A 24,145-nucleotide genomic window follows, 5' to 3' on the forward strand; every position below is an offset into this window, starting at 1 on the left:
TACTTTGGATTTCAAAATCTTTACTTATAAAATGCAGTAAAAGATATCCACAGCAAGCTGCAAGGCCCCGCTAATTAGTGTATTGCTTTTCGAGTTAGTGTACTGGAAACAAAACCCTGGTTTTACCTGAAAACAAATCGATTTTTCTTGTAATAGAAACATCATATGGAGTACTAGAGCATGCACAAATCGTAATAATGTGTAGAATATAGAAACTCTGTGGTATCTCATATGATAGTCATGGTATGCTTAGCCTGAGTCGCTCGGCCTATCTCGAACAAAATCGCCATGCGTAGCTGTTGAAAACGAGAGGATTCGCTGTACTATCACGGCAATTTTTGACACGAAGATATAGGGATGATGACGCTGTGCCATGTACTATGTACAAACTGATAAAGATAAATATCACAAGTGAGGATTGATGTCTATTGACAAAACACATAATTTTTAATGAATATTATGGAATATTTTGAGGGCACATAACATTAGAAATTGACAAGTTGTTGTTATTTATCAGCGTTTCACTTGACCTACGTTTAACACGCGTATTCAACTTGCTGCATTCGGGCTTATTGTGACGTTTCCAAATTTCCCATTCAATATTAATGCCGCTTTCAATCAAGCGACAAAAGAATTAAAATGAACCTTGCTGATTTTGAACCTTCACTTCCTCTTCGGAAATCAAACAATAACTTAGCAACATACATGTACACAGTATACTACTGTAGTAGTACCTTGTGCACACCGAGACACTACCACCAACAGTAGCCCGAAACATGGCCAGTGAAACCGATACGAAAGACGCTTCTCGTCTTGTCTCTTTTCTTCAAAATGAAGAAAACATCATCACATACATGGCATATACTATGTTAGTTTGGGCCATTTTGCTTATGTGTTTTTTAATATGGGGAGAACCTGCCGCCTATGGGCGATACGTGAACACCAAATTCGGCATGTTGCTTAATGGCAATTTCGCGTGGTTCGTACAGGAATTGCCGGCGTTCGCCGTGCCTGTTTGGTGCGTATTTTACACAGATGCGGTTCAACTGAGTAATGTTGCAAATAATGTGCTAGTTGGAATGATGATTTTACATTATTTTCAAAGGTAAGAAATAAATAGCTCCCTGGAGAAAAGCCTCTTTAAAATGTTCAAGTGCCGAAGACAGAAAGGTGAATTTCCGGTTTTTGAGAGCAGTTTTGGGACACATTGACCTCTGACATAATTTATCAGGAAAATTGCTCTAATTAGTATTCATTAATTTATTATTTAATGTTATCATTAATAATATTTTAAATAATTAATGTATGTAATATTCATATTTTTTAACAATTTTTTAGTAAAACATTTTAAATAATATTTTGTACGCACAAAAACGAATTTGCCCGATAGGTCAGAGGGTAAAGTGTTCCAAAACTAAACTGCAAAAACTGTCCAACAATGCATTGCAAATTTAAATGTCGATCAACATTATTTCTTTGATCGATTTATAGTACAATGCAAAAAAGAAGAAAACAATCACTCGGCGTGGTTTTATACGGGCGCACATTTGAAAAAAATGTCTTGGGACATGTTTTTGATCTTGTGAACATGGTGCGTAAAAAGGCTTTAAACGAAGGATTTTCAAATTAATTCTGAAAATTTGTATAAACACACACAAAAAATGTTAAACTACATTCAATGCACCAACATTTCACTCGCTGCGGTATTTGATTACTGAAAAAAACTCTGTTTTACAGAACAACTTTATACGTCTTTTATACGTTTTTATACGTTTCTTTGTGTAACCTTAAGTGGATAACCTCTATTATGCATTGTTTGTAACCAGTGTAACCACAGACCTGAACATTGCCCTTATGGACTCTCACTCACCCTTGATCCTGGTTATAGTTATTATAGTCGGGTAGAACTTATCAAGCTGGTTATGACTAACCTGTTTTGCTTTAATATTGAGATCAAAGTGTATTGATCAAGAATGGAACGGTGCCCAGTGGGAATCCATGAGCATTCCGAGATATTCAGGGTCAAAGTTTATACAGGGTTAAAAATCAAAATTGTTCCGATTTGGTAAAAAAAAGCATTACCAAAATATTTCACAGGCCACAAGGATTCAGATAATATATCGTTTAACCTACCAAAGTATGGCGTTTGAGGCAAAAAGGTCACAGGATGAAATCTGGACACCATCGGGTCAAAAACATCTTTGATGAAAATGGTCTTAAAAAGTTTGTCTTCTTATGATAATCAGAAAAGGAATAGTTTGCAATACCTACGATGTTTCATTACTATGACTACACATCAAAACAGCTACTACCCATTGAGTCCAATGTATCTCCGCGTTACTAGGTAATTAATTTCGCACCTAGTGCAAAATATTCTTTTTTACTGAATTATTATAACAAGACGAACATTTTGAGATCATTTTTCGCGAAATCGGATCAATTTTCTGTCTTTGACCGATGTTGAGCCCAAATTCCAACCTTTGACCTTTTTGATAATAACTTGATTTGTCGTAAGTAGGTCAAAGTACACATTTTCTGAATCCTTGTGACCTGAGGAACATTTTTGAAATACTTTTAACCATTCAGAGCAATTTTGTGTTTTGATCACTGTATAACCTTTGACCTCATATTTCCTTAATTGCTCAAGGGTGCCCACTAGGCATCTGACGTTTTTGACCTCTCAACATGTTAGGCATCAACTTTGAGAAAATATTAGTCATACGCAACTTTACCCTAAGAGGAAAGAACAAAAGGCATATACTCGACTTTTACATATCGATATCGATATCGATATACAATACAATAATCATGAAGTAGTGACGTAAAACCAAGGGGCTTTATAACGCAAACATACTACGAATTCCAATGGTTTGCAAGTGAGAATTCCGATGGTTTGCTAGTGAGAATTCCGATGGTTGGTCAGTAAGAATTCCGATGGTTTACTGGTGAGAATTCCGATGGTTTGCCAGTGAGAATTCCGATGGTTTGCCAGTGAGAATTCCGATGGTTTGCCAGTGAGAATTCTGATGGTTTTCTAGTTAGAATTCCGATGGTTGGTCAGTGAGAATTCCGATTGTTTGCCAGTGAGAATTCCGATGGTTTGTCAGTGAGAATTCCGATGGTTTGCAAGTGAGAATTCCGATGGTTTGCCAGTGAGAATTCCGATAGTTTGCCAGTGAGAATTCCGATGGTTTGCCAGTGAGAATTCCGATGGTTGGCCAGTGAGAATTCCGAAGGTTTGCCAGTGAGAATTCCGATGGTTGGCTAGTGAGAATTCCGATGGTTGGTCAGTGAGAATTCCGATGGTTTGCCAGTGAGAATTCCGATGGTTTGCCAGTGAGAATACCGATGGTTTGCCAGTGAGAATTCCGATGGTTTGCCAGTGAGAATTCCGATGGTTTGCCAGTGAGAATTCCGATGGTTCGTCAGTGAGAATTCCGATGGTTTTCCAGTGAGAATTCCGATGGCTGGCCAGAGAATTCCGATGGTTTGCCAGTGAGAATTCCGATGGTTTGCTAGTGAGAATTCCGATGGTTTACCGGTAAGAATTCCGATATGTTGTCAGTGAGAATTCCGATGGCTTACCAGTGAGAATTCCGATGGTTTGCAAGTGAGAATTCCGATGGTTGCTAGTGAGAAATCCGATGGTTGGTCAGTGAGAATTGCGACGGTTGGCCAGTGCGAATTCCGATGGTTTGCCAGTGCGAATTCCGATGGTTTGCCAGTGCGAATTCCGATGGTTTGCCAGTGAAAATGCCGATGGTTGGTCAGTGAGAATCCCGATGATTTTCCAGTAAAAATTTCGATGGTTTGCCAGTAAGAATTCCGATGGTTTGCCACCAGTGAAAATTCCGATGGTTGGCCAGTGAAAATCTCGATGGTTTGCCAGTGAGAATTCCTGACGGTTTACCAGTGAGATTTCCGATGGTTTGCCAGTAAGATTTCCGATGGTTTGCCAGTGATAATTCCGATGGTTTGCAGTGAGAATTCCGATGGTTTACCAGTAAGAATTCCGAAGGTTGCCAGTGAGAATTCCGATGATTTGCTGTTGAGAATTCCGATGGTTGGCCAGTGCGAATTCCGATGGTTTGCCAGTGAGAATTCCGATAGTTTACCAGTGAAAATTTTGATGGTTGGTCAGTGAGAATTCCGATGGTTTGCCAGTAAGAATTCCGATGGTTTGCCAGTGAGAATTCCGATGGTTTGCTAGTGAGAATTCCGATGGTTTCCTAGTGAGAATTCCGATGGTTTGCCAGTGAGAATTCCGATAGTTTGCTACTGAGAATTCCGATGATTTGCTACTGAGAATTCCGATGGTTTGCTACTGAGAATTCCGATGGTTTGCTACTGAGAATTCCGATGGTTTGCCAGTGAGAATTCCGATGGCTGTTCAATGAGAATCCCGATGGTTTGCCAGTAAGAATTCCGATGGTTTACCAGTGAGAATTCCGATGGTTTGCAAGTATGAATTGCGATGATTTGCCAGTGAAAATTCTGATGGCTGCTCAGTGAGAATCCCGATGGTTTGCCAGTAAGAATTCCGATGGTTTACAAGTGAGAATTCCGATGGTTTGCCCGTAAGAATTCCGATGGTTTGCCATGAGAATTCCAATGGTTGCCAGTGAGAATTCCGATGGTTTGCCAGTGAGAATTCCAATGGTTGCCAGTGAGAATTCCGATGGTTGGTCAGTGAGAATTCCGATGAGTTGTCAGTGAGAATCCCGATGAGTTGTCAGTGAGAATTCCGATGAGTTGTCAGTGAGAATCCCGATGAGTTGTCAGTGAGAATTCCGATGCCAGTGAAAATTGTGATGGTTTGCCAGTGAGAATTCCGATGAGTTGTCAGTGAGAATCCTGATGAGTTGTCAGTGAGAATTCCGATGAGTTGTCAGTGAGAATCCTGATGAGTTGTCAGTGAGAATCCTGATGAGTTGTCAGTGAGAATTCCGATGAGTTGTCAGTGAGAATTCCGATGAGTTGTCAGTGAGAATTCCGATGAGTTGTCAGTGAGAATTCCGATGAGTTGTCAGTGAGAATTCCGATGGTTTGCCAGTGAAAATTGTGATGGTTTGTCAGTGAGAATCCCGATGAGTTGTCAGTGAGAATCCCGATGAGTTGTCAGTGAGAATCCCGACGCGTTGTCAGTGAGAATTCCGATGAGTTGTCAGTGAGAATCCCGATGAGTTGTCAGTGAGAATTCCGATGAGTTGTCAGTGAGAATTCCGATGAGTTGTCAGTGAGAATTCCGATGAGTTGTCAGTGAGAATTCTGATGAGTTGTCAGTGAGAATTCCGATGAGTTATCAGTGAGAATTCCGATGGTTGACCAGTGAGAATTCCGATGGTTTGCCCGTAAGAATTCCGATGGTTTGCCAGTAAGAATTCCAATGGTTGCCAGTGAGAATTCCGATGGTTTGCCAGTGAGAATTCCAATGGTTGCCAGTGAGAATGCCGATGGTTGGTCAGTGAGAATTCCGATGGTTTGCCAGTGAAAATTGTGATGGTTTGCCAGTGAGAATTCCGATGAGTTGTCAGTGAGAATCCCGATGAGTTGTCAGTGAGAATTCCGATGAGTTGTCAGTGAAAATTCCGATGGTTGGCCAGTGAATAAATGTCCGTGCTATCGACTGATTATGTAACTGTTATGAATTATTTATAGGTTGTTCAATGCTATCGCCTCTATCCACTTTGCAATAATATAAAAACAATGTGTTTTTTCATTAATATAGTACTTTTTGATAATGAAGTATACAGAACAATAAAAACGAGGTTTGAGAGCCAGAAAGCCTGAACTCTCAAAGAATTCCTTTGTGAGTTAAGGCCTTATGGTTCTCATATCAACTCTCGATAATAAAATAATTGAACACATTCCACCATTAAATCACATAAAAAGTTAGAAGCCATAACTCAAAGATTACAGATTTCAGTTAGCGGCAGAAGAACGTAGCTCAGTACTTGAAGGAATGCTAAAGAATATCTTTAATTCCACTATGCTTTAGGGGGAGCGAGTTGGCGTAGCGGTAGTTCCCTCGCCTTGCACCACTGAGGTCCCGGGTTCAAGCCCCAGCCGTGCCCAACGCCTGTATGTGCACTTGGTTTATCCCGATCCATGCTCGCTCTCGCAGGTTTTCTCCGGGATCTCCGGTTTCCTCCTGCTTTCAAAATCGGTGATTAGTTGTTTCGTTATCAAAAACTTCCTTCACCCAATGGAATTTGGGGAACTGCAGAAAATGGGTGGATGTTACAATCTAAGTGCGGATAGGTTTGCGCCAGGTTCGGCTGCAACTAGCCTATAATTGATGCGATCTGATTGTGATGATTCACCACGCAGCGAAATTACAGCGCTTTCAATCCTCTGGAAAAAGCGCTATATAAATTCGAAATTTATTTATTTATTTATTTATTTATTTATTTATTTATTTATTTATTTATTTATTTATTTATTTATTTATTTATTTATTTATTTATATATTTATTTATTTATTTATTTATTTATTTATTTATTTATTTATTTATTTATTTATTTATTTATTTATTTATTTATTTATTTATTTATTTATTTTATTTATTTATGCTTAATCGACATTTCTCGTTCTCATCGCTCGAATTTGTTTTCTTCAGAACATTCATATACAGCCTGATGCGTCGTGGCAAACCAACTCCAATACAACTATTCATAGCTGCCTTCATCATCTGTATGTATAATGGGTACATGCAAGGACGGTACCTAACACACTTTGCTGTGTATGAGACTAATTACCATGTAACACCAAAGTTTCTTTTCGGTAAGGAAAACTGTTTGTTCGGGGTACTCACTAAAAATGGGTGACGAGGATGTGCGGACACATTGACCCCCATTTTCAACTCTCTCTCACCCAATGTGACATTGGCAATGTCCCCTTTTGTTTTACTGAACTCCCTCTCACCCAATGACCCCTTTTTTGTTTTCTTGTCACCAACATTAAGGGTCGTGTCTTCTGATTTCAGTAGCTCATTCTGAAATGTAGAATCTATATATGCTGTAATATGCCTGTTTATGTTGATGGCAACGATGACGATGGGATTATGACCCGGGGGGCACTCAACACAAATTACCATACGGGTATGCTCCCCCGAAAAGACCCCCCTTTTGGAATTTGGCAGCTCCGAAAGACCCCCTATATTTGACCAAAATAGAGCTCCGAAAGACCCTTGATTTTGATAATTTCAGCTCCGAAAGGTATTTTTAGGCGATTTTCAACCCGAAAGCCAAGAAAGACCCTTGATTTGGACTGTTCGCAGCTCCAAAAGTCCCATTTTACTTGTTCGCAGCTCCAGAAGAACCCCTTTTATCGGTACGCCGTCAGCTCCCAAAGACCCACCACCTCAAAATTCCAGGGGAGCATACCCACCAAAATTTTTCGATGTGCCCCCCGGATTATGACCACGACGGTATTCTGATGGTAATGATGATAACGACGACGGCGATGATGATAATAACGATGATGTGATGATGATGATGATGATGATGATGATGATGATGATGCTAATGGTAATGAAAATGACGAAGACAATGACGATGATGACGACTATGATGATAATGGTTTAGCGTCGGTGTTGTTGTTGTTGATGATGATGATGATGATGATGATGATGATGATGATGATGATGAGGTTGGATGATGATGATGATGATGATGACATTATGATAATTAACATGATGATATAGAGCTTCAATAATATTATATTATCCTGATTATGTATTCCATTCCAGGGTGTACCATGTTTGTTATCGGAATGGCAATCAATATACAGTCGGACAGAATACTGAACAACTTGAGGAAACCAGGAGAAACCGGGTATAAAATACCAAGAGGTATGCTAAAACGTGTCAAAACTTTATAGGTTCAACACCACTAATTATGTACATGATGTATTACACGGGTTTCAATAGGAAAATGGCTAATTTCGGGTGGAATTTTCTCATTTCAGAACTCTCACAGTTAAGTGCCACTAATATCAGGTGAAACTGTATGATTTAGATGCCAAATGATCAAAAACTCAACATAGGTTGACCTAAGACTTTTCTTGTTTTAACGCACTGAACCGTAAACACATTAAAATGGCAGTGCGCCCTCGAAGCTGAATGTTATATATGGTAGGACGAATATTTACTAAAAAACCGAAGCCGTGCGTATGAATTTTGGTACTATTCCAACAAAAATGTCATATAATGAGAGAAAATATACCATTTTGAAACATCAAACCCTAAAAAGTACCTTTTGGCTATATAACTTGACCAATTTCTGCGATTTTAATGCAGCCATGCAAACAAATAGTTACTCGTCGTATTTCCATGTATCGCCTAGGCCTATTAGTGGTATATAACCTATATGTGACCTGCCACAAGGAAATGAGTGTAAAGTCGCAAGTTGGCAGTTTCAAGACATCCTGGCTGACTGAGTTGATTTCTTTGTTTGCCGCACACCTGTTCAAGACAGAAGTATGTGAATGGGGGCATAATAGGCCACTCACGAAGGAAACAAAGACCACCGCAGTAGCCAAGGCGCTGCGACTTTACGCTCATTTCGTGGTGGCAGGTCCCATATAACAGTTTCAGCTTTTACTGTCAGATATGTCACCTCTAATTTTGAGCCGAACAATGGAGGTAAAGCGAAGGAAATTGGAATTTAATTCCAGCACCGACGTCGCCAATGCGTGTCACTATGTCGGTCGTGCTGAAGTCGGTCCTGATGTACTATGTCCATCCCGTACGCCATGTACGTAAAGTGCATGAGTGTTATGAACATCGCTGGTATGATATTAGCTTATATTTCGATCTTGTGAATACAATGTCGTTTTATTAAAACTGGTTTGCTATCACTGATGTAAAATTCAGAGTTTTGACAAAACTTGAGGGCGTCCTCCTCAGCAAATGTTGCAATAGGGCTTTAATGAAAACACACAAATATCAAGCAAGTAAAGCAAGAATAAAGAAAGATTTAAGGGGGTACTACACCCCTGTGGTAAATTTGTGACTATTTTTGCATTTTTATCAAAAAATAATAACACACTGGTAACAAAAGTTATGTATATTATTGGGGCAAGGAATCCAATTACTTCACTGAAATTTCAGTGATTCAAGACAAGCGGTTCAGTAAATATGATAGGATATGAGGTACATCCTTGCTGTACCTCTTTTCTTGGGTCACTGAAATTCCAGTGTAGTAACTGGATTCCTTGCCCCTATAATACAGATAACTTTTGTTGCCACTGTGTTATTAGTTTTTGAGAAAAATGCAAAAGTTATGGAGGGGTGTAGTACCCCCTTAAGCAAAATCACAATGAATGTGACCCTGCTGATTCCCTATTTCTTTTCGCATTGAAGGTGGTATGTTTGATTACATATCTGGAGCCAATTTCTTTGGGGAATCATTAGAATGGATGGGCTATGCAGTAGCTTGTTGGAATCTACCTGCGTTCGTGTTTGCTATTTTCACCCTCAGTAATATTGGACCACGAGCCTTGCATCACCATAAGTACGTATGTTTAAACATCTTTGTAACCCACTGTAACCAACGCTATTAATGTGCAATGTATCAGGCTGCCATCAGCCCTCCCGCAACAAAACAAATCATGTAAGCACCGGTCTATGCATCAAAGCACGTGTCTTTACAAACTGCCCGCCGGCCGTTGAGAGTAGCTTCTATTACAATATAAGCCTATACTTGTACTCCGCGCTCGGTGAGCGATTGGTCATGTTGGTTAAAAACCAATCATTAGCGAGCTTGCGAAATGAAGTTACCACCTTGGTTTTGAATACATTATAATATAATCCTCTAGACGTTAAAGTTAAAGTTAAAGTAACGTCATTTCGCAAGCTCTCTATTGGCTAAAAATCAATCGCTATAAGAGTAGCGCTAGTCTCCTCCGCAGCCAGTTTGGTTACGCTCCCTCCACACAAACAGTCTGCCAATTGCCACTTATAATGCCGTTTCTGATTGGCTACACGAAAGTAGCCGTAGAGCTGTACATACGGGAACTTGATTGACCTCACTCAGCTGGCGAGATGGCAGGTCAAAATTGCTCATGAATAATAAAGTAGCCGTCTAGCCGATCGACCAATTGAAAGCTTTGTTTGACGTCAAGCTGGATGACGTCGGCAGAAAACCGTTAGCGAATCAAAAAGGACCAGTTCGTGATCATTGGCAGACTGTTTGTGTGGAGGGAGCGGAACCAAACTGGCTGCTGTGGAGACTAGAGTAGCGCGCGACGCAGTTATGGTCTGTAAACTCAGAGACAATAAGATAACATTCCTCAGTTTCATATTAAGATGAACTGATTTTATTCCTAGTTATAATGAAAATAGAGTGATGGTGTAGATTCTTTAATATGATTATATTCTCAAACAGTTGAATACATCACATTATTATTGGTCAAGTTCATGCTCAACGCCGGATTTGCCTTTTGCTTGCCACATGATTCGTTTTTGCAAGAATTCTCGCTTTAGGTTGCATGAGTATTCTTTATTTCGTGCCTTACTCTGTTTGGTCTCCCAATCACACACGATTGTAAAGCTTTGGTTGCTCAATTGATGAAATAAAATACTGAACTCAACAATAATTATTATAGCTGAAAAGGCGGGCAAAATAAATGAAACTTGAGGCTTATGGGCACGAGCGAGAATTTTTCCCTACTAGCATAAGGTCCGGCTAGCTGCGCTGGTTGGTTTAGAGCTAGGCCATAGTAAACATGGTAAAAAGGAATCTATAATAGAGCAGACGATGTATATAGCTTGCACTACAATTTCTCCATCCAGAACCCATGTACATCAAACAGATTACATGACACATTCTGAGCACCTTCTGAATGTATCCCAAGGGTTCAAAAGCTAACAGATTTAGAACACGTTCAAGCGTCCGTATATAGTGTTAAGGATATGTTCGACGCGTTCTGAAGTGTTCTGCTGCTTGAGTTCTAGTGCCCCGATGTCCTAAATAATGGTGTCAGAGTTCCATAAATTTTCTTAATGTGTTCAAGAAGTGTTGGAAGATGTGTTCTGCAAAATTTGTAGTGTAGCATTCACAAATCGGGCTTTTAGCTTTACAAAGCGCGTTTATATGAAAAGAGTTGACAGTATCGTACACTTCTCCCTATGTCTATTTTATTAATAATTTTATTTATTTTTATCTTCTTATTTGATAGATTTTATAAAGAGAAGTTTGAAGACTATCCACCAGAGAGGAAAGCGTTCATCCCGTTTCTCCTGTGATAAGAATAGGTAGTCGTTACTCTGAGTTTCATGCCACAAGGCAATCGTCAGAAGTGCTTTGGAAGACTACCATCGCTTGGGAATGTAATTTATTATACATTCCGTGGTGTCAACACAGCCAAATTCTATCCCAGAGTCAGTCTGTCTGTTGGAATAGTCAGAAAGTGCTCTGTGAATATATATGCTATCTCTATTTGATTCAAATTGTAAATCGTCTTTCACGTGAATATATATTATCCACTAACCTGGGGTTGTTGATTTCAATTAATGTGCATGAGGCTCAATTTTTTTCAATAAATATTCAGTCTATACTGACCTTCAGATCATTCTACAGTTTCACGATATAACTGTTACTCTCGCCCAAAGACCCCATCAGGGTTTTATTTTTAAAGGTCATATTCCCACCCAATTCCCCCTTAATTTATGTGCAAAAGTCAGTCTCTGTGTAAATTCTTCAATATATATTTAACATTTTTCTCTCGTCAAATGCACCCATAAATAGTGAAGGAGTATGATGGGGATGATATAATTATGAAATGGATATAGGTGTAGGGCTGCACAGTAAGGGGTATTCGGTGGGAACAACATGTGCAAAATATGGGGTCATTGGGTGAGAGACGGACCGTTTGGACATACACGTAAATTAGGGGGACAATGGGTGAGAATATGACCTTTAAAAAACCTGATTGGGTCTTTGGGTGATAGCCAAAAGAAGCCTCGAACATTGAATTTTTAGGCTTTGTTATTTCAAAATAAGTAATCAAATCGGTGATAAATGAAACATTTGGGTGACAGATCGAATGACAAAATAAGCGTGTTTGGGTGACAGAGCATATGTTTAGATATTCCTGAAAAAATAGTGTCATTTATTTCAATCGGACACGGTTATTGTTATTATTCAATTGCGTGATATAACAAACAGACTTTTAATGGAAATACATGTATTGCAGAATTTGTATTGAAGGGCTGGTTTGCATTCATTTCTTTTTATTTAATTTCTTATTTAACCTTAGGGATTTTCAACTGAAATGTTTTTACTTTATCTTGTACTTTATCTGGAAATACTAGTAATTACAACATTTAAATAATTAACCAAAAAAATATTATTTTTTTTAAATTAAAAAATAAAAATAATAATAAAAATCAATATACAATTTCTTTTAAAAAAATGTAAAAAAACAAACAAATCTCTCTTATTCACAGTGAAGCTATGCAATTTGATAGATTGAAATTCACAATATGCAATTTGATTAGGAGAAATCTATTCCAGAGGGAGTACATGTATGTAAATTGCAACAGCCATTTCAGAGGGAGTTTGTAAATTAAATAGAACAGCCATTTCAGAGGGAGTATGTAAATTTAATGGAACAGCCAATGGTTAATGGGTATGTAATTTAACTGGAACAGCCTAATTGATATCGATATCGATATTGACGTCACAGATTCGATTTGTCACATGATCGTCTAGACTATGCCATAGTCGAATTTTATTAAAAATATGTTATTATTACTCATGATGAACCCATTTCGTTGAACTCAAAATTATACTGATGTTTATTAAAATTAAAGTATTCAATAATAAAATAGTCATAAAGAATTAAGAATATCAGATGATTAGTGACAATAAGAGTAATTGAATGCAACATTATCTTGCATAATTATAATGGCTCACTTTAATACTGAACAATTCTGATTTTGGAATCTACCAGTTTATTGATAGTGAACCACGAAAGGAAGCTAACAAACAGAGGGAGTTCGGTGACTGAAAAGATCAGATACAGATGTGAAAATCTATCAGTTGCACACAAATCAATATAAATCAGAGTTTTATGCTTAAATGTAATAGCCAGAGTATGCAAAATGGGCAAGTGGACTACGGAGAAGTCTAATGATCGTCAAACCTGAATTTGATAGATTGTAGTTCACAATATGCAATTTGATTAGCGGAAATCTATTCCAGAGTATGTAAATTAAATGGAACAGCTATTTTGGGGTCATTATTTCAGAGGGAGTATGTAAATTTAACGGAACAGCCATTGGCCAATGGGTATGTAATTTAACTGGAACAGCCTGATTGATACCAATATCAATATTGACGTCACATATTCGATTTGTCACGTGATCGTCAAACCTGTATTAGAAGGTGTCAGTTCTGCAGGAACATGTTTCCTAAAATGGGTAGAAGGAATAAATTAACCATTTACAAAATAAGCATTATGGGCTAAACTGCAAATTCAAACATAATGCATAATACTATAAAAATGTAATGTGTGATTTTTAATAATAATATTTAAGGGGGCTGTTAGCTAAGAAGGTATTTTTTGGCTATTTTGGACTTTTTGGATAAACAATCATCACTGGTGTATACCTATAACAATTCTCAACTCAAAAATCTATTTTTTTCATCGCCGCATCCACCGTTGCCATGGTAACGACGGCCATATTGGATTTTTATACACTTAGTTATTCAAGTTTTTCAGAATAATTAAAACAACAATGAGTCTGAAACCACCAATATTTAACTGTTTGAAGCATAATAAAGAGAAGTACAGAGCCCCTTTTCACAAAATTTGCTCCGTTTTTTGTTTTTGAGACGTTTTAAGATTGTGTTTCTGCGAAAAGTTCAAAATTTGGCCATTTTGGGGGGAAAATCACCATATTTCAAATTTGGAGGGGTTTTGGGCTCTGTACTTCTCTAGATCTACTTAAAATACACCTTTCTGCCAAGTTAAGTCATTTGGACTTATAATGGCTGAAAAAAACTTGAATTACTGATAAAATTACCATTTTGAAATAAATGCATTTTAAAAATGACTTATAATAGCCAGGTGAGGAATTATGAAATATAGTATTAATATACTAGAATATAAATTTGTTGAAGCAAAAATAATAATAAAGTATATATAAATAATAATAAAGTAACTAAATGTTAAATTATGATTGTAATTGCTAGGTAAATATTTTTGTTAGTAATTCTTTTACATATCGCACCTTGAAAAACAATAAAATACATTAAAATTCAAATGCATGGATAAGAATAGGAAACGAACGAATGTTAACATATTTCTCGACACCTTGTTCACTTCAAATAACCTAAACTTGGCAATGCAACATCCGATTTTAATGGGGTAAAAAGTATTTTAAAGCTAAAACTCAAATTACACATATATGCTCATTTTAGTCATTTTCTTATCTAACAGCCCCCTTTAAACAAAGAATATTATTGTATTAGATTAGCCATTGGCATTAAGTCAATCGTGACATATTACTAAGATCGATGGTACTTTTAAGTCACGATTGACTTAATGGGCTATTCCATTTAAAATCCACACTACCCCTGTGGAAGATTTTAAAAATATCTTCAACAGAGGGAGTATGAATATCAAATGGAATTAACACACCAGTAGCTCCATTTGAAACGCACTCTCCCTCAGGGGACGATTCAGGTCGATCTTTCTCAGAGGGTGTATAAATTTCAAATGGAACTGCCTAATATGCTCATTCCATTTGAAATTCATACTCCCCTTGTGGCAGATATTTCCAAAATCTTCCACAGGGGGAGTATGGATTTTAAATGGAATACTTAGTAGCCCAATGTAACATTAACTGTTACATTAATTCAATCGTGAGATCTATATGTAACATTAAATTGCCACATTAAGTCAATCGTGACATCTTATTGAGATCAATGGTATTAATAATAAAAACCCTACCAAATCTGCTTACTCCAAAGGTCAGCAGAAAAAGACTGTACTTTTCTGGCAGGTTTTCCCGTTTTGACCCCAAATTGTACTTTCATTACGTGTTTTCTTGCTACATAAAGTTTTTTTCTACGGAGTGGCACAAACATGAAAATAACACTTAAAAGGAGCCCACCTAGATGCTTATGTGAGTGTATTGTAAAGTCGAGTTTTTTGCACATTATTTTGTCAAGTTAGACAGGGAATGCCACCTCAAAGGTAGGCTATGTGTATGACTGTTGCTGTCAGAGGTCACGATTGCTCTCAACCTGTGCTGCACAACGTCCACAGCAGGTAAATAATTATATTTGTACAGGCAGAAAACAAACCAATAGAAATACGTCCAGCTATGCTATTTACCGCACATAATATTCCCTTAAGTGTTGAACGACCCCAGCCGCGTTAAAACATGTATTAAAAAAACCACGTATTAAAAATAGTTGGTTAAAAAAATGTATTAAAAACTTCAGCGTTAGTTAAGAATTGCGTTTAATACTGCAGGGTTAAAGATTAAAATACAATAATATTCTATTTTACACAACATTGGTTAAGTTGGGCAGTATTTTGACCAACGTTGGTGAAAATAAATAAAACAAACTGCCATAAGACCACTTGACATCATTGTCTATCAACAAAAGTAGCAAAAGTAGCACTTTAATGTTCTAATCAATGGAAAGCACGGCGCTATGAAAACACCGTGCGGCGCTAGTTCTGCGGCAACACATTGTGTACAAATCAACAGAGCATGCAATGGAGCAAACTGCAACTTTTGAATTTGCATCTTACTTGTTTTTGTTTTGTTTTGTTTTGTTTGTTTTGTTTGTTTGTTTGTTTTTGGGGGGTTGGGGTTTTTTTTGGGGGGTTTTGTGGTTTTTTTGTGGTTTTTTTTTTTTATCATCCTGTCTTTCTTTCTTCAATAATTTTAACAAATGAGGTCTTAAATTCGTGCCAAAAGATGCAGCTATTGGCTGCTGATTCTAATTATGGCATCTTTGTTTAGGTAATACAGTGGTAAACAAATACCTCAATTGTCTGTATTATACTGACCGTGAAAACACAACAAACCGAGACAAATCCACAAGCAGATCTAGCTCAGTTTAAAGAGGCACTATCCGGGGTCAGTACATAACTATTTCAAAGCCAAGGAAGCAAACATAAGAGATTAATTAATTTTTACGCATGCGCAAAATTCCTGCTTGCCTTTTTTCCACCTAGAATGTTAAGTAGTACCAAAGAAGAAGAAGTAAATGGAAGAAGCACTAAACATGGCCAGCGAAACGGATCAGAAAGAGGCTTCTTTTCTCGTCTATTTTCTTCAAAATGAAGAAGACATCATAACATACATGGCGTATGCTATGTTAGCTTTGGCCATTATTACTTTGCGTACTTTATTATGGGGAGCACCTGCGGCATACGGGCGATACGCGAGCACCAAATTCGACATATTGATCAACGCCAATTTCGCGTGGTTCGTGCAGGAATTGCCGTCGTTCGCCGTGCCTGTTTGGTGCGTATTTTACACCGATGCGGCTCAACTGCATAATACTGCAAATTATATGCTTGTTGGAATGATGATTTTACATTATTTTCAAAGGTAAGGAATGAACAGCCCCTGTTTGTTTGTATTTTCATTTTTAAAGTAACAAATTCGGATTTCCAGTGCGCGGGGGCTGCCGGGCGATACAAATTTACATTCAATGATTGCGGAAATTCAGAATAGGCATTTCTAGTACTTTGAGGTGTTGGACTCTATCTGAGAGATGCTGTCTCTAAGTCTGCCCCCAAGAAATGCTCGTCATACACAAATGATCAAATACAATGGCAGGTGAGTTTGCTATGAAAATGACTTGGTGCCCTCTCAAGCAATCGTCAAGTCACATCTAGGTGCCATAGCCAATAGAAAACCCTCTTATTTGGAAATTTATTAAGCAATCAGCGATCTTCATTTCACGTTTTGTCGCCAAATGGTTTGTTTAGTGACGGAGGAGCACAAATCGTCTGGGACTGAGACTTCGGGTTTCCCTTGAACCATGTGCGTATTTTTTCGGGGGGGGGGGGCTTTGGGGGCGCCAGCCCCCCGGGGGGAAAAGCAGGGGGGCTGCCAAAACGAAGGGGCGGCGGGAGAAGAAGGGGCGGCAAACGAAGGGGCGGCGGAAGAAGAAGGGGCGGAAAAAAAATTTGTAAAGAAAAAGGGCGGACAAATTTTGATAAGTATAAAAAATTGTGAAAAAATTGTACACTACATAAAATGTGTTGCTTTTACTCAACCTTTTCGGGCTGTTGAGGAAGGGGCGGCAAAATTGAATTTCATTTCTTCAGCCCCCCCGGGGTAGGAGCGGCCACGGTACGCCACTGCCTTCCAGCCTATTCACACCGCAATACGCTTTGCAAAATTGGGTTTCTATAGATTAATCCAATTTCACGCATTCTTTCATCGTTCCCCAATACTTGTAAACACCGGCAACCGGGGACTTGAGCCAACCGGGCACGTCCTGTGAGTCCGTATTTCAACGATGGTTTTCCATGTGTGTTCCCGGTCGGTTGGTTACAAACGCCTCAATGGCTGACATTGCTGGGTCCCATCCCACCTGAAATGTGAGATGATGCAGCCTTGGTGGGGATTTTAAACTGCATTCCGTCACCCATATTACACGTAGACCAAAAAATTATGAAAGTTTAAAACACAACATAGATCGATTTTAAGCGGCATTTACCCGCCCAATTGTGCAGGCGGCACAACACCAGTTTGTGCGGATGGGACCCAGTAATTGCCGTATGAATTCTGACTACCACTTTGCTCGTTGGGTTTGTCTTCACATTTTACAAGGTTGCTACTAGGATAACGTATTATAACGCTAATTTAATGTACAAGCTAAGAAAGCCCGATTTATACGTCTCCGAAAAGCAAGAGCTGATTGGTATTGTTTGGTGTATATAGAATTGGCTTCATTATTAACTAAATGCAAACTATAGATGGCGCTATTTATCCTAAATCATACTTCTTTATTTGCAAGGGGTAGGTGATTAATACTACCATTAAAACAGTTTTAATAGGTGAAACAAGCAACAAGGAAATTTTATAAACACACTTTATCAAACAATAAAAGGAATTAACTGTATAAAAAAGATTGAAAGAGTAATTTCCAGTAACTAAATAGCGCCACCAATTTTGTCATCAATAGATACATTTTATATCCGAAAAAGCTATAAAAATGCTATAAAAGTGAATAATTTTGTAAAAGAGGGGAAATTATAATTGAGAATGACTCAAAAGCATCTGTATACATTAGCATAATATCAAATTTAGCTGTTTGAGCCTAAAATTTGATAGTACATGATGGGTTTTTTTTTGGAAAAACTAATAAATGATCCCATCAAACAACCGTGGTATGTTTTTATACACCACCGTGACAATAATAGAAAGCAAAAGTTAGGAGAAGATAAAAAATCCCTGTTATTAAATCTCTTGCACAGAATTCATGTTACAAAATAACAGGCAGACAACAATAGACATGGTAACTAATCAAGACATGGTAACTAACATGGCAGGTAGAAAGACAGTAACAAATTAAATTAACACATTTTTCCCTTCAGAACATTCATATTTAGCCTGGTGCATCGTGGCAAACCAACGTCAATATTACTGTTTATAGCAAGCACCATCTTCTGTGTGTATAATGGGTACATACAAGGACGGTACCTAACACAATTTGCTGTATATGAGACAAAATACCATGTGTCACCAACGTTTCTTTTCGGTAAGGAGAACTGTTTGTTTCTGCGTAACCATGGGGAAATAGTATACAAATATTGACTGCTTTATTCGGGGCATGGTTAAAATTATAGGCCCAAGGTGATCTCAAAACCATGCTATGGTTTTTTTTAGATCACCGGCCTCAGTACTATAAAGTAGTCAATATTTGTTTTATATACCTCATTAATATAGATTTTTGTCATCTGATTGGTTAAAAGGCCTATTTTATTGTTCATAGGCCATGGTAAAATTTACAAAGAATTCGTTTTTCGTTATGAAGCGATCGCGTCACCGCAACTGGCAAGCAGAGCGTTGGCGCCGCGTGCGTAATGCGAACACGCCATCGCGCGCGTAGAGTTTGATCGGGACGCACACTGAAAATAACTATGCCCGGGGAATAGTCTTTTTTTACGTAATTCTTAAAAAGGAGGGCATACATGTAGCTAATTCAATGACTGCACTTTTAACCAATCAGATGACAGAAATCTATGAGGTATATACAGGGTGAGTCAAAAAAAGTGCAATAGAGCAAAGAATCGATATTTATGTAAGAACCAAGTTGAACTTTCCCATTATTGAAAGTTTCTGTAAATGCCACACTCAATAGTCACCTTCTGTGCAAAAATGAAGTGACTCGCTTCTACCGTTTAATTTTTATGAGTCCATTTGCTGCGATACCCAATTTCATTATTTGTCCACGAGGTACCATGTATTTTCAATGGAGCACACAATGCACGATAAATGCACCAGCTCTGAAACTGACTTTAACTTAAATAAGGTTGATTTTTGCGTTATTTTTATTTCTTTTTTTCTGTTCAAACAAACTTTCTAACATTACTTTAAATCCTTCATACCTCACTCGACTCCAACTCCAGTTTTTTTAAATCCCAATATGTCCAACTTACTGGATGTTTTGTAATTCACTCCACTCCAATTTGCGCGCATTTCATTTCGACAAATAAAATAAAGGGAAAATTAAAATAACAACAAATAATGTTTCTTCTCCTTAAACAAGACCAAGGGCAATAACACTTTGGGTGCTCCATTTTATTTCAATGCCAATGAGGTTAAGAAACTGGCATTTGTTCCAAATCTACCTTCCACAGAGTGGGTTGACATTCAAATTTTAGGTGTCTCTTGGACAAACATTAAAATTGGGTATCGCTATAAAAATGTGTCATAAAAACAAAATGGTAAATGATAATTCCTTGATTTTTTCACACAAGATCACAAATGGATATGTTATTCATAAAATGTTTAAAAACCTAAAAGGTTCAACTCGGTTCTTAAATAAAAATGGATTCTTTTCTCCATTGCACTTTTTTTGACTCACCCTGTAGTTTGATCTATACTATTTCCAAGCTGAACTTAATTCTTAATTGTGGAATATACCGTATGCTGTATAATGAAAGACTGGGATAAAAAAGACTAAATCACGTCTGACGTCACTGCAATCAAATTCCCTACGATCCTTGATTGGTTAATAGCGCGTAAAAGGAAGGTCGATTCATCTGGTGCCGATCGGAGGAAAGGAACAGTAGAAAATGGCGAAAAATTATGTACTTTTATAAGGCAAAAAGCAACTTTTCTAAGCATTGTTAACATGATGCCTACGGGAAAGAAAGTTTCTTATATATTATGCCTAACTTTTGAGATGGTTTGTATGTTTGAAGATGCAAAAATAAAGACGCCCAGTTTTACCGTCGCGTTCAGCAACTCATATCATCACGACACTTGTAAACAAACCGTGCTCGAATTTGATTGACAGCTGACGTCAGACGCGATTTAGCCTTTTTATCTCTGTCTTTCATTATAATAATTATGTCTGGTGGTGTTGATTTTGTTCATGATGACGATGGTGATTATAACCACGACGATATTCTGATGGTAATAATGCCGACGACGACGGCGATATCGGCGCGATGATGATAATGATAATGATAATAATGAAAATGATGATGATGATGATGATGACGATGACGAAGATGATGATCATGATAATGACGACGGTGATGATGATGCTTTAGCGGCGGTGCTGTTGATGATGCTGATGATTATGATGATTAACCTGCAGATTATAAACCTTGTGAATTTTGTTCGTTTTGAACAATTCCAACTAAAAACGATGGTGATTTACTCGGGATTTACTCACGTTTTAGTGACATTTCACCACTGCACTAGTGAGTTCACCAGACTGGCAACACATCACATCTTACTGCTTCCTTTTATAGGCAACAGGATGCCGATGTCGCCAATGCGTATCACTCCTTCGATCGTGTTACGGTACGATCCTTTGTTGTGGATCACCGTCCCGCACGCCATGTGCGTACTGTGTTATGAACATCGCGTATGCGTTTGACTAATATTTCCATCGTAATAATAATTTTGAACAGAAGCAAATACTATAATATGGCTTTAATAGTTTTACATAATGTATTTCATTCGCAGGTTGTAGCATGTTTTTAGGAGGGATGGCAATCAATATGCATTCAGACAGAATACTAAAAAACTTGAGGAAACCAGGAGAAACCGGGTATAAAATACCAAGAGGTATTTATGCTAAGACGTGTCAAAACTTTTAGGCGCAACATCCTTTTGGTAATATAGCGCTATCGGTGCCCGAAGAAGTACCGATGCCACTTTTTATCGTACCCTGAACATTTGTACAGTGCATTCGTTTTTTGTTTAAATGAAACCCGATAACACTATGCACTATGCAACCGTTAATTATTATGCTTGTTACAATTTACAACATCTCCAGGAAGTGATGTTTAGAGTCATCGGAACCTAACTGGGCACCAATAATTCTATAGGACCAAGTTCGATGTGGTGCCTAAGAATAATATATATAATGTCCGCGCAAATCAGTTCAAAAGTGGTTTAATATGTGAGTGATATGTAAGCAAGTGAGTGGGGGAGCGAGCGAGCGAGGTAGGGAGGTAACCATGGTAACAAAGAAACGAATTGATGACCGAAAAAGGGTAAAATATCAAGCAAGGGTTTAAAAATACATAATACAGAATGAATGATTAAACGAAAAACACAATAAATGTGACCCTGTTGATTCCCTGTTTCATTTCAAATTTCATATTGAAGGTGGTATGTTCGATTATATATCTGGAGCCAATTTCTTTGGGGAATCATTAGAATGGACGGGCTATGCAGTGGCGTGTTGGAATCTACCAGCGTTCGCGTTTGCTATTATGACCGTGTGTAACATCGGGCCGCGGGCCTTTCATCACCATACGTAAGTACATTTAAACATCTTTGTAACCCATGGTAACCCACGATATACTCGTAAAGGTGCCATCTCTAAGGATGACCGATGCCTTGAAAATTAATTTTGCTTCGAACGGGGGGAAGGACTCGTACGAGCCCGAACTTTACCAACACAATTTTTCTTTTTTCAGGAGAAATACGCATAAAAAATTGCAACGAGTGTCAACTTGTAATGTAATAATTATTCTCTTCGAATGGAGTTAAACTTGTTTTTGTAATAGATATGCCCTTTAAGATACTCTCAACTCTCGTCATTAAATAAATTAAATATAAAAAATCCTAAAGTACGCTTTCAACTCAAGGCAGCTAATACTAGTAACTAATAAATTCAACTCAAAGCAGCTATTGGATGTAAGCCCTTTTGCAACTCAGCTCTTATAAGCTTAAAGCTCAAGATGTAAAAGCTAAATAACACTGCAAGTTTTGTAGAACACACATGACGAATAAAGAACACTTTATAAACACACAGAACATTATTTTGTGGAACTTTAGCAGATTAATGGCACGTGCTAAATTTATTCCTTATTCCTTCTTTTCTTTCTTTATATTCTTTAATACATGTAGATGTTTTTCTTATACCTGACAATTTCATTGAACCAGAGTTTATAATGATTTTCGGGGGGGGGGCTGAATGGCAGCCTTAGAGATGGCACCTTTATAACGTGGGTTGGGGTGGGTTACAAAGATGTTTAAATGTAAATTTAAACACCTCCAAATGACTATTTTATTTTTTATTGATAATTGTATATATTTTTATCTTCTTATTTGATAGATTTTACAAAGAGAAGTTTGAAGACTATCCACCAGAGAGGAAGGCCTTTATCCCATTTCTCCTGTGATATAAGATGACTATCCACCAGAGAGGAAGGCGTTCATCCCGTTTCTCCTGTGATATAAGACCCCCATGACTGGGAAGGAATTATTCAAGTTGTAAATCGTCTTTCATGTTTATACAAAATATATTTGAACATATATTCGCGGCTAACCAGTATCTAAAAAGGTTGTACCTTTGAATTGATGTGCATGGGATTCAATTTTATTCAATGAATATTCAGTATATGCCGACCCTCAGGTCATACTACGGTTTCACGATTATAATGCGTACGAGTACTAGTATACGATTTCAGAATGCACAACAAAACACACTGTTTTATAATTTAACAACATTTGAAAAAATATAAAAAAGTATAGTACGATTTGACATTGATCTGCATATGAAGACCTGGGCGCAAGAAGATCGTAAGTCCACTTGGCCCCTCAACATGTATACACTAAAGTTACTTATAGTTTCTTAGGGTTTTATAATGTTTAAGGGGTACTACACCCATTGATTTTTTTGCATTTTTTGCATTTTGTGAAGAAATTACAAAAAAAATTGGACAAAGTGGTATGCAAAATAAAGGGGCAAATCTTCTTGTTTTATTGGTGGCATCGGTATCAATGTAGCTTACATGCTTTTGAAGATAGAAGCCAAAAAGGAGGTACATCACTGATGATTTAAATTCACTTCATTTTGGAAAGCTTACTATCAACGGATTTCGTTAAAATTTTGGATATGTGTTGCTAACACATTAGGGAAATAATGTTGATATGTAAAATGGGAATAAGTGGTCCCTGATTTCTTTTATGACTTCATGAACTTGGTGCTCCACAACTATCAAAAAACGAACCGGTTAAAATGCTTCTATTTTCAATGTCGAGCTATATTTTGTATTTTGAACTTGCAACACTATGTCACTGAAACTTAATTAAGCCATAGGTAACAGGTTACCACAACCAAACTACAGCAATGTTGAAAAAGATTGTATTGTTTGTCACCTATACCACCATATTAGGTAGTTTTCCGTAAGCTTCATTTTTGTGATTTTGGTAACTATTTTATATTTATTTGCCCAATCCAACTCAACTAGGCAATCTAAATTGTACTCACCATTTACATCCCATGGTATTTTAGTATATCCAACTCACACATTTCCATTATATATCCAGTAACAGACAAAATATCAAAATTGATGCCTCATTATGACATGTATGATATCACAGACTATCACATGTATTCAAAATTGATGCCTGAATTTGACCTGAACCAATTGACCTATAACCTGACCTTTGATGACCTTATA

General features: G+C 37.6%; 1 protein-coding gene across 2 annotated transcripts; it reads left to right on the forward strand.

The window, feature by feature from the left end:
- The first annotated feature begins 694 nt into the window (after positions 1-694).
- Positions 695-22,916, forward strand: LOC140139994 (3-oxo-5-alpha-steroid 4-dehydrogenase 1-like). Of its 2 annotated transcripts, none has more exons than XM_072161803.1 (5): positions 695-1,105; positions 6,621-6,784; positions 7,752-7,853; positions 9,366-9,516; positions 22,795-22,916. In XM_072161803.1, the coding sequence occupies exons 1-5, from the start codon at positions 777-779 to the stop codon at positions 22,859-22,861; spliced, it is 813 nt and encodes a 270-aa protein (XP_072017904.1). In that variant the 5' UTR covers positions 695-776; the 3' UTR covers positions 22,862-22,916. The 2 variants fall into 2 exon arrangements, with proteins under 2 accessions (XP_072017904.1, XP_072017903.1); XM_072161802.1 differs by lacking the exon at positions 22,795-22,916 and adding an exon at positions 11,183-12,261 and having other exon boundaries at positions 698-1,105.
- Positions 22,917-24,145: the final 1,229 nt, after the last annotated feature.

This window comes from Amphiura filiformis, chromosome 18 (assembly GCF_039555335.1).
Source record: "Amphiura filiformis chromosome 18, Afil_fr2py, whole genome shotgun sequence".
Lineage (NCBI taxonomy): Eukaryota > Metazoa > Echinodermata > Ophiuroidea > Amphilepidida > Amphiuridae > Amphiura > Amphiura filiformis.

Bases quoted from the DNA above. Each gene is read 5' to 3' on its own strand.
- LOC140139994 (XM_072161803.1), top strand. From the start codon at position 777: ATGGCCAGTGAAACCGATACGAAAGACGCTTCTCGTCTTGTCTCTTTT. The intron at 6,785-7,751 runs GTAAGGAAAACT...ATTCCATTCCAG, and splicing joins AACACCAAAGTTTCTTTTCG to GGTGTACCATGTTTGTTATC. The intron at 9,517-22,794 runs GTACGTATGTTT...CTTATTTGATAG, and splicing joins CGAGCCTTGCATCACCATAA to ATTTTACAAAGAGAAGTTTG.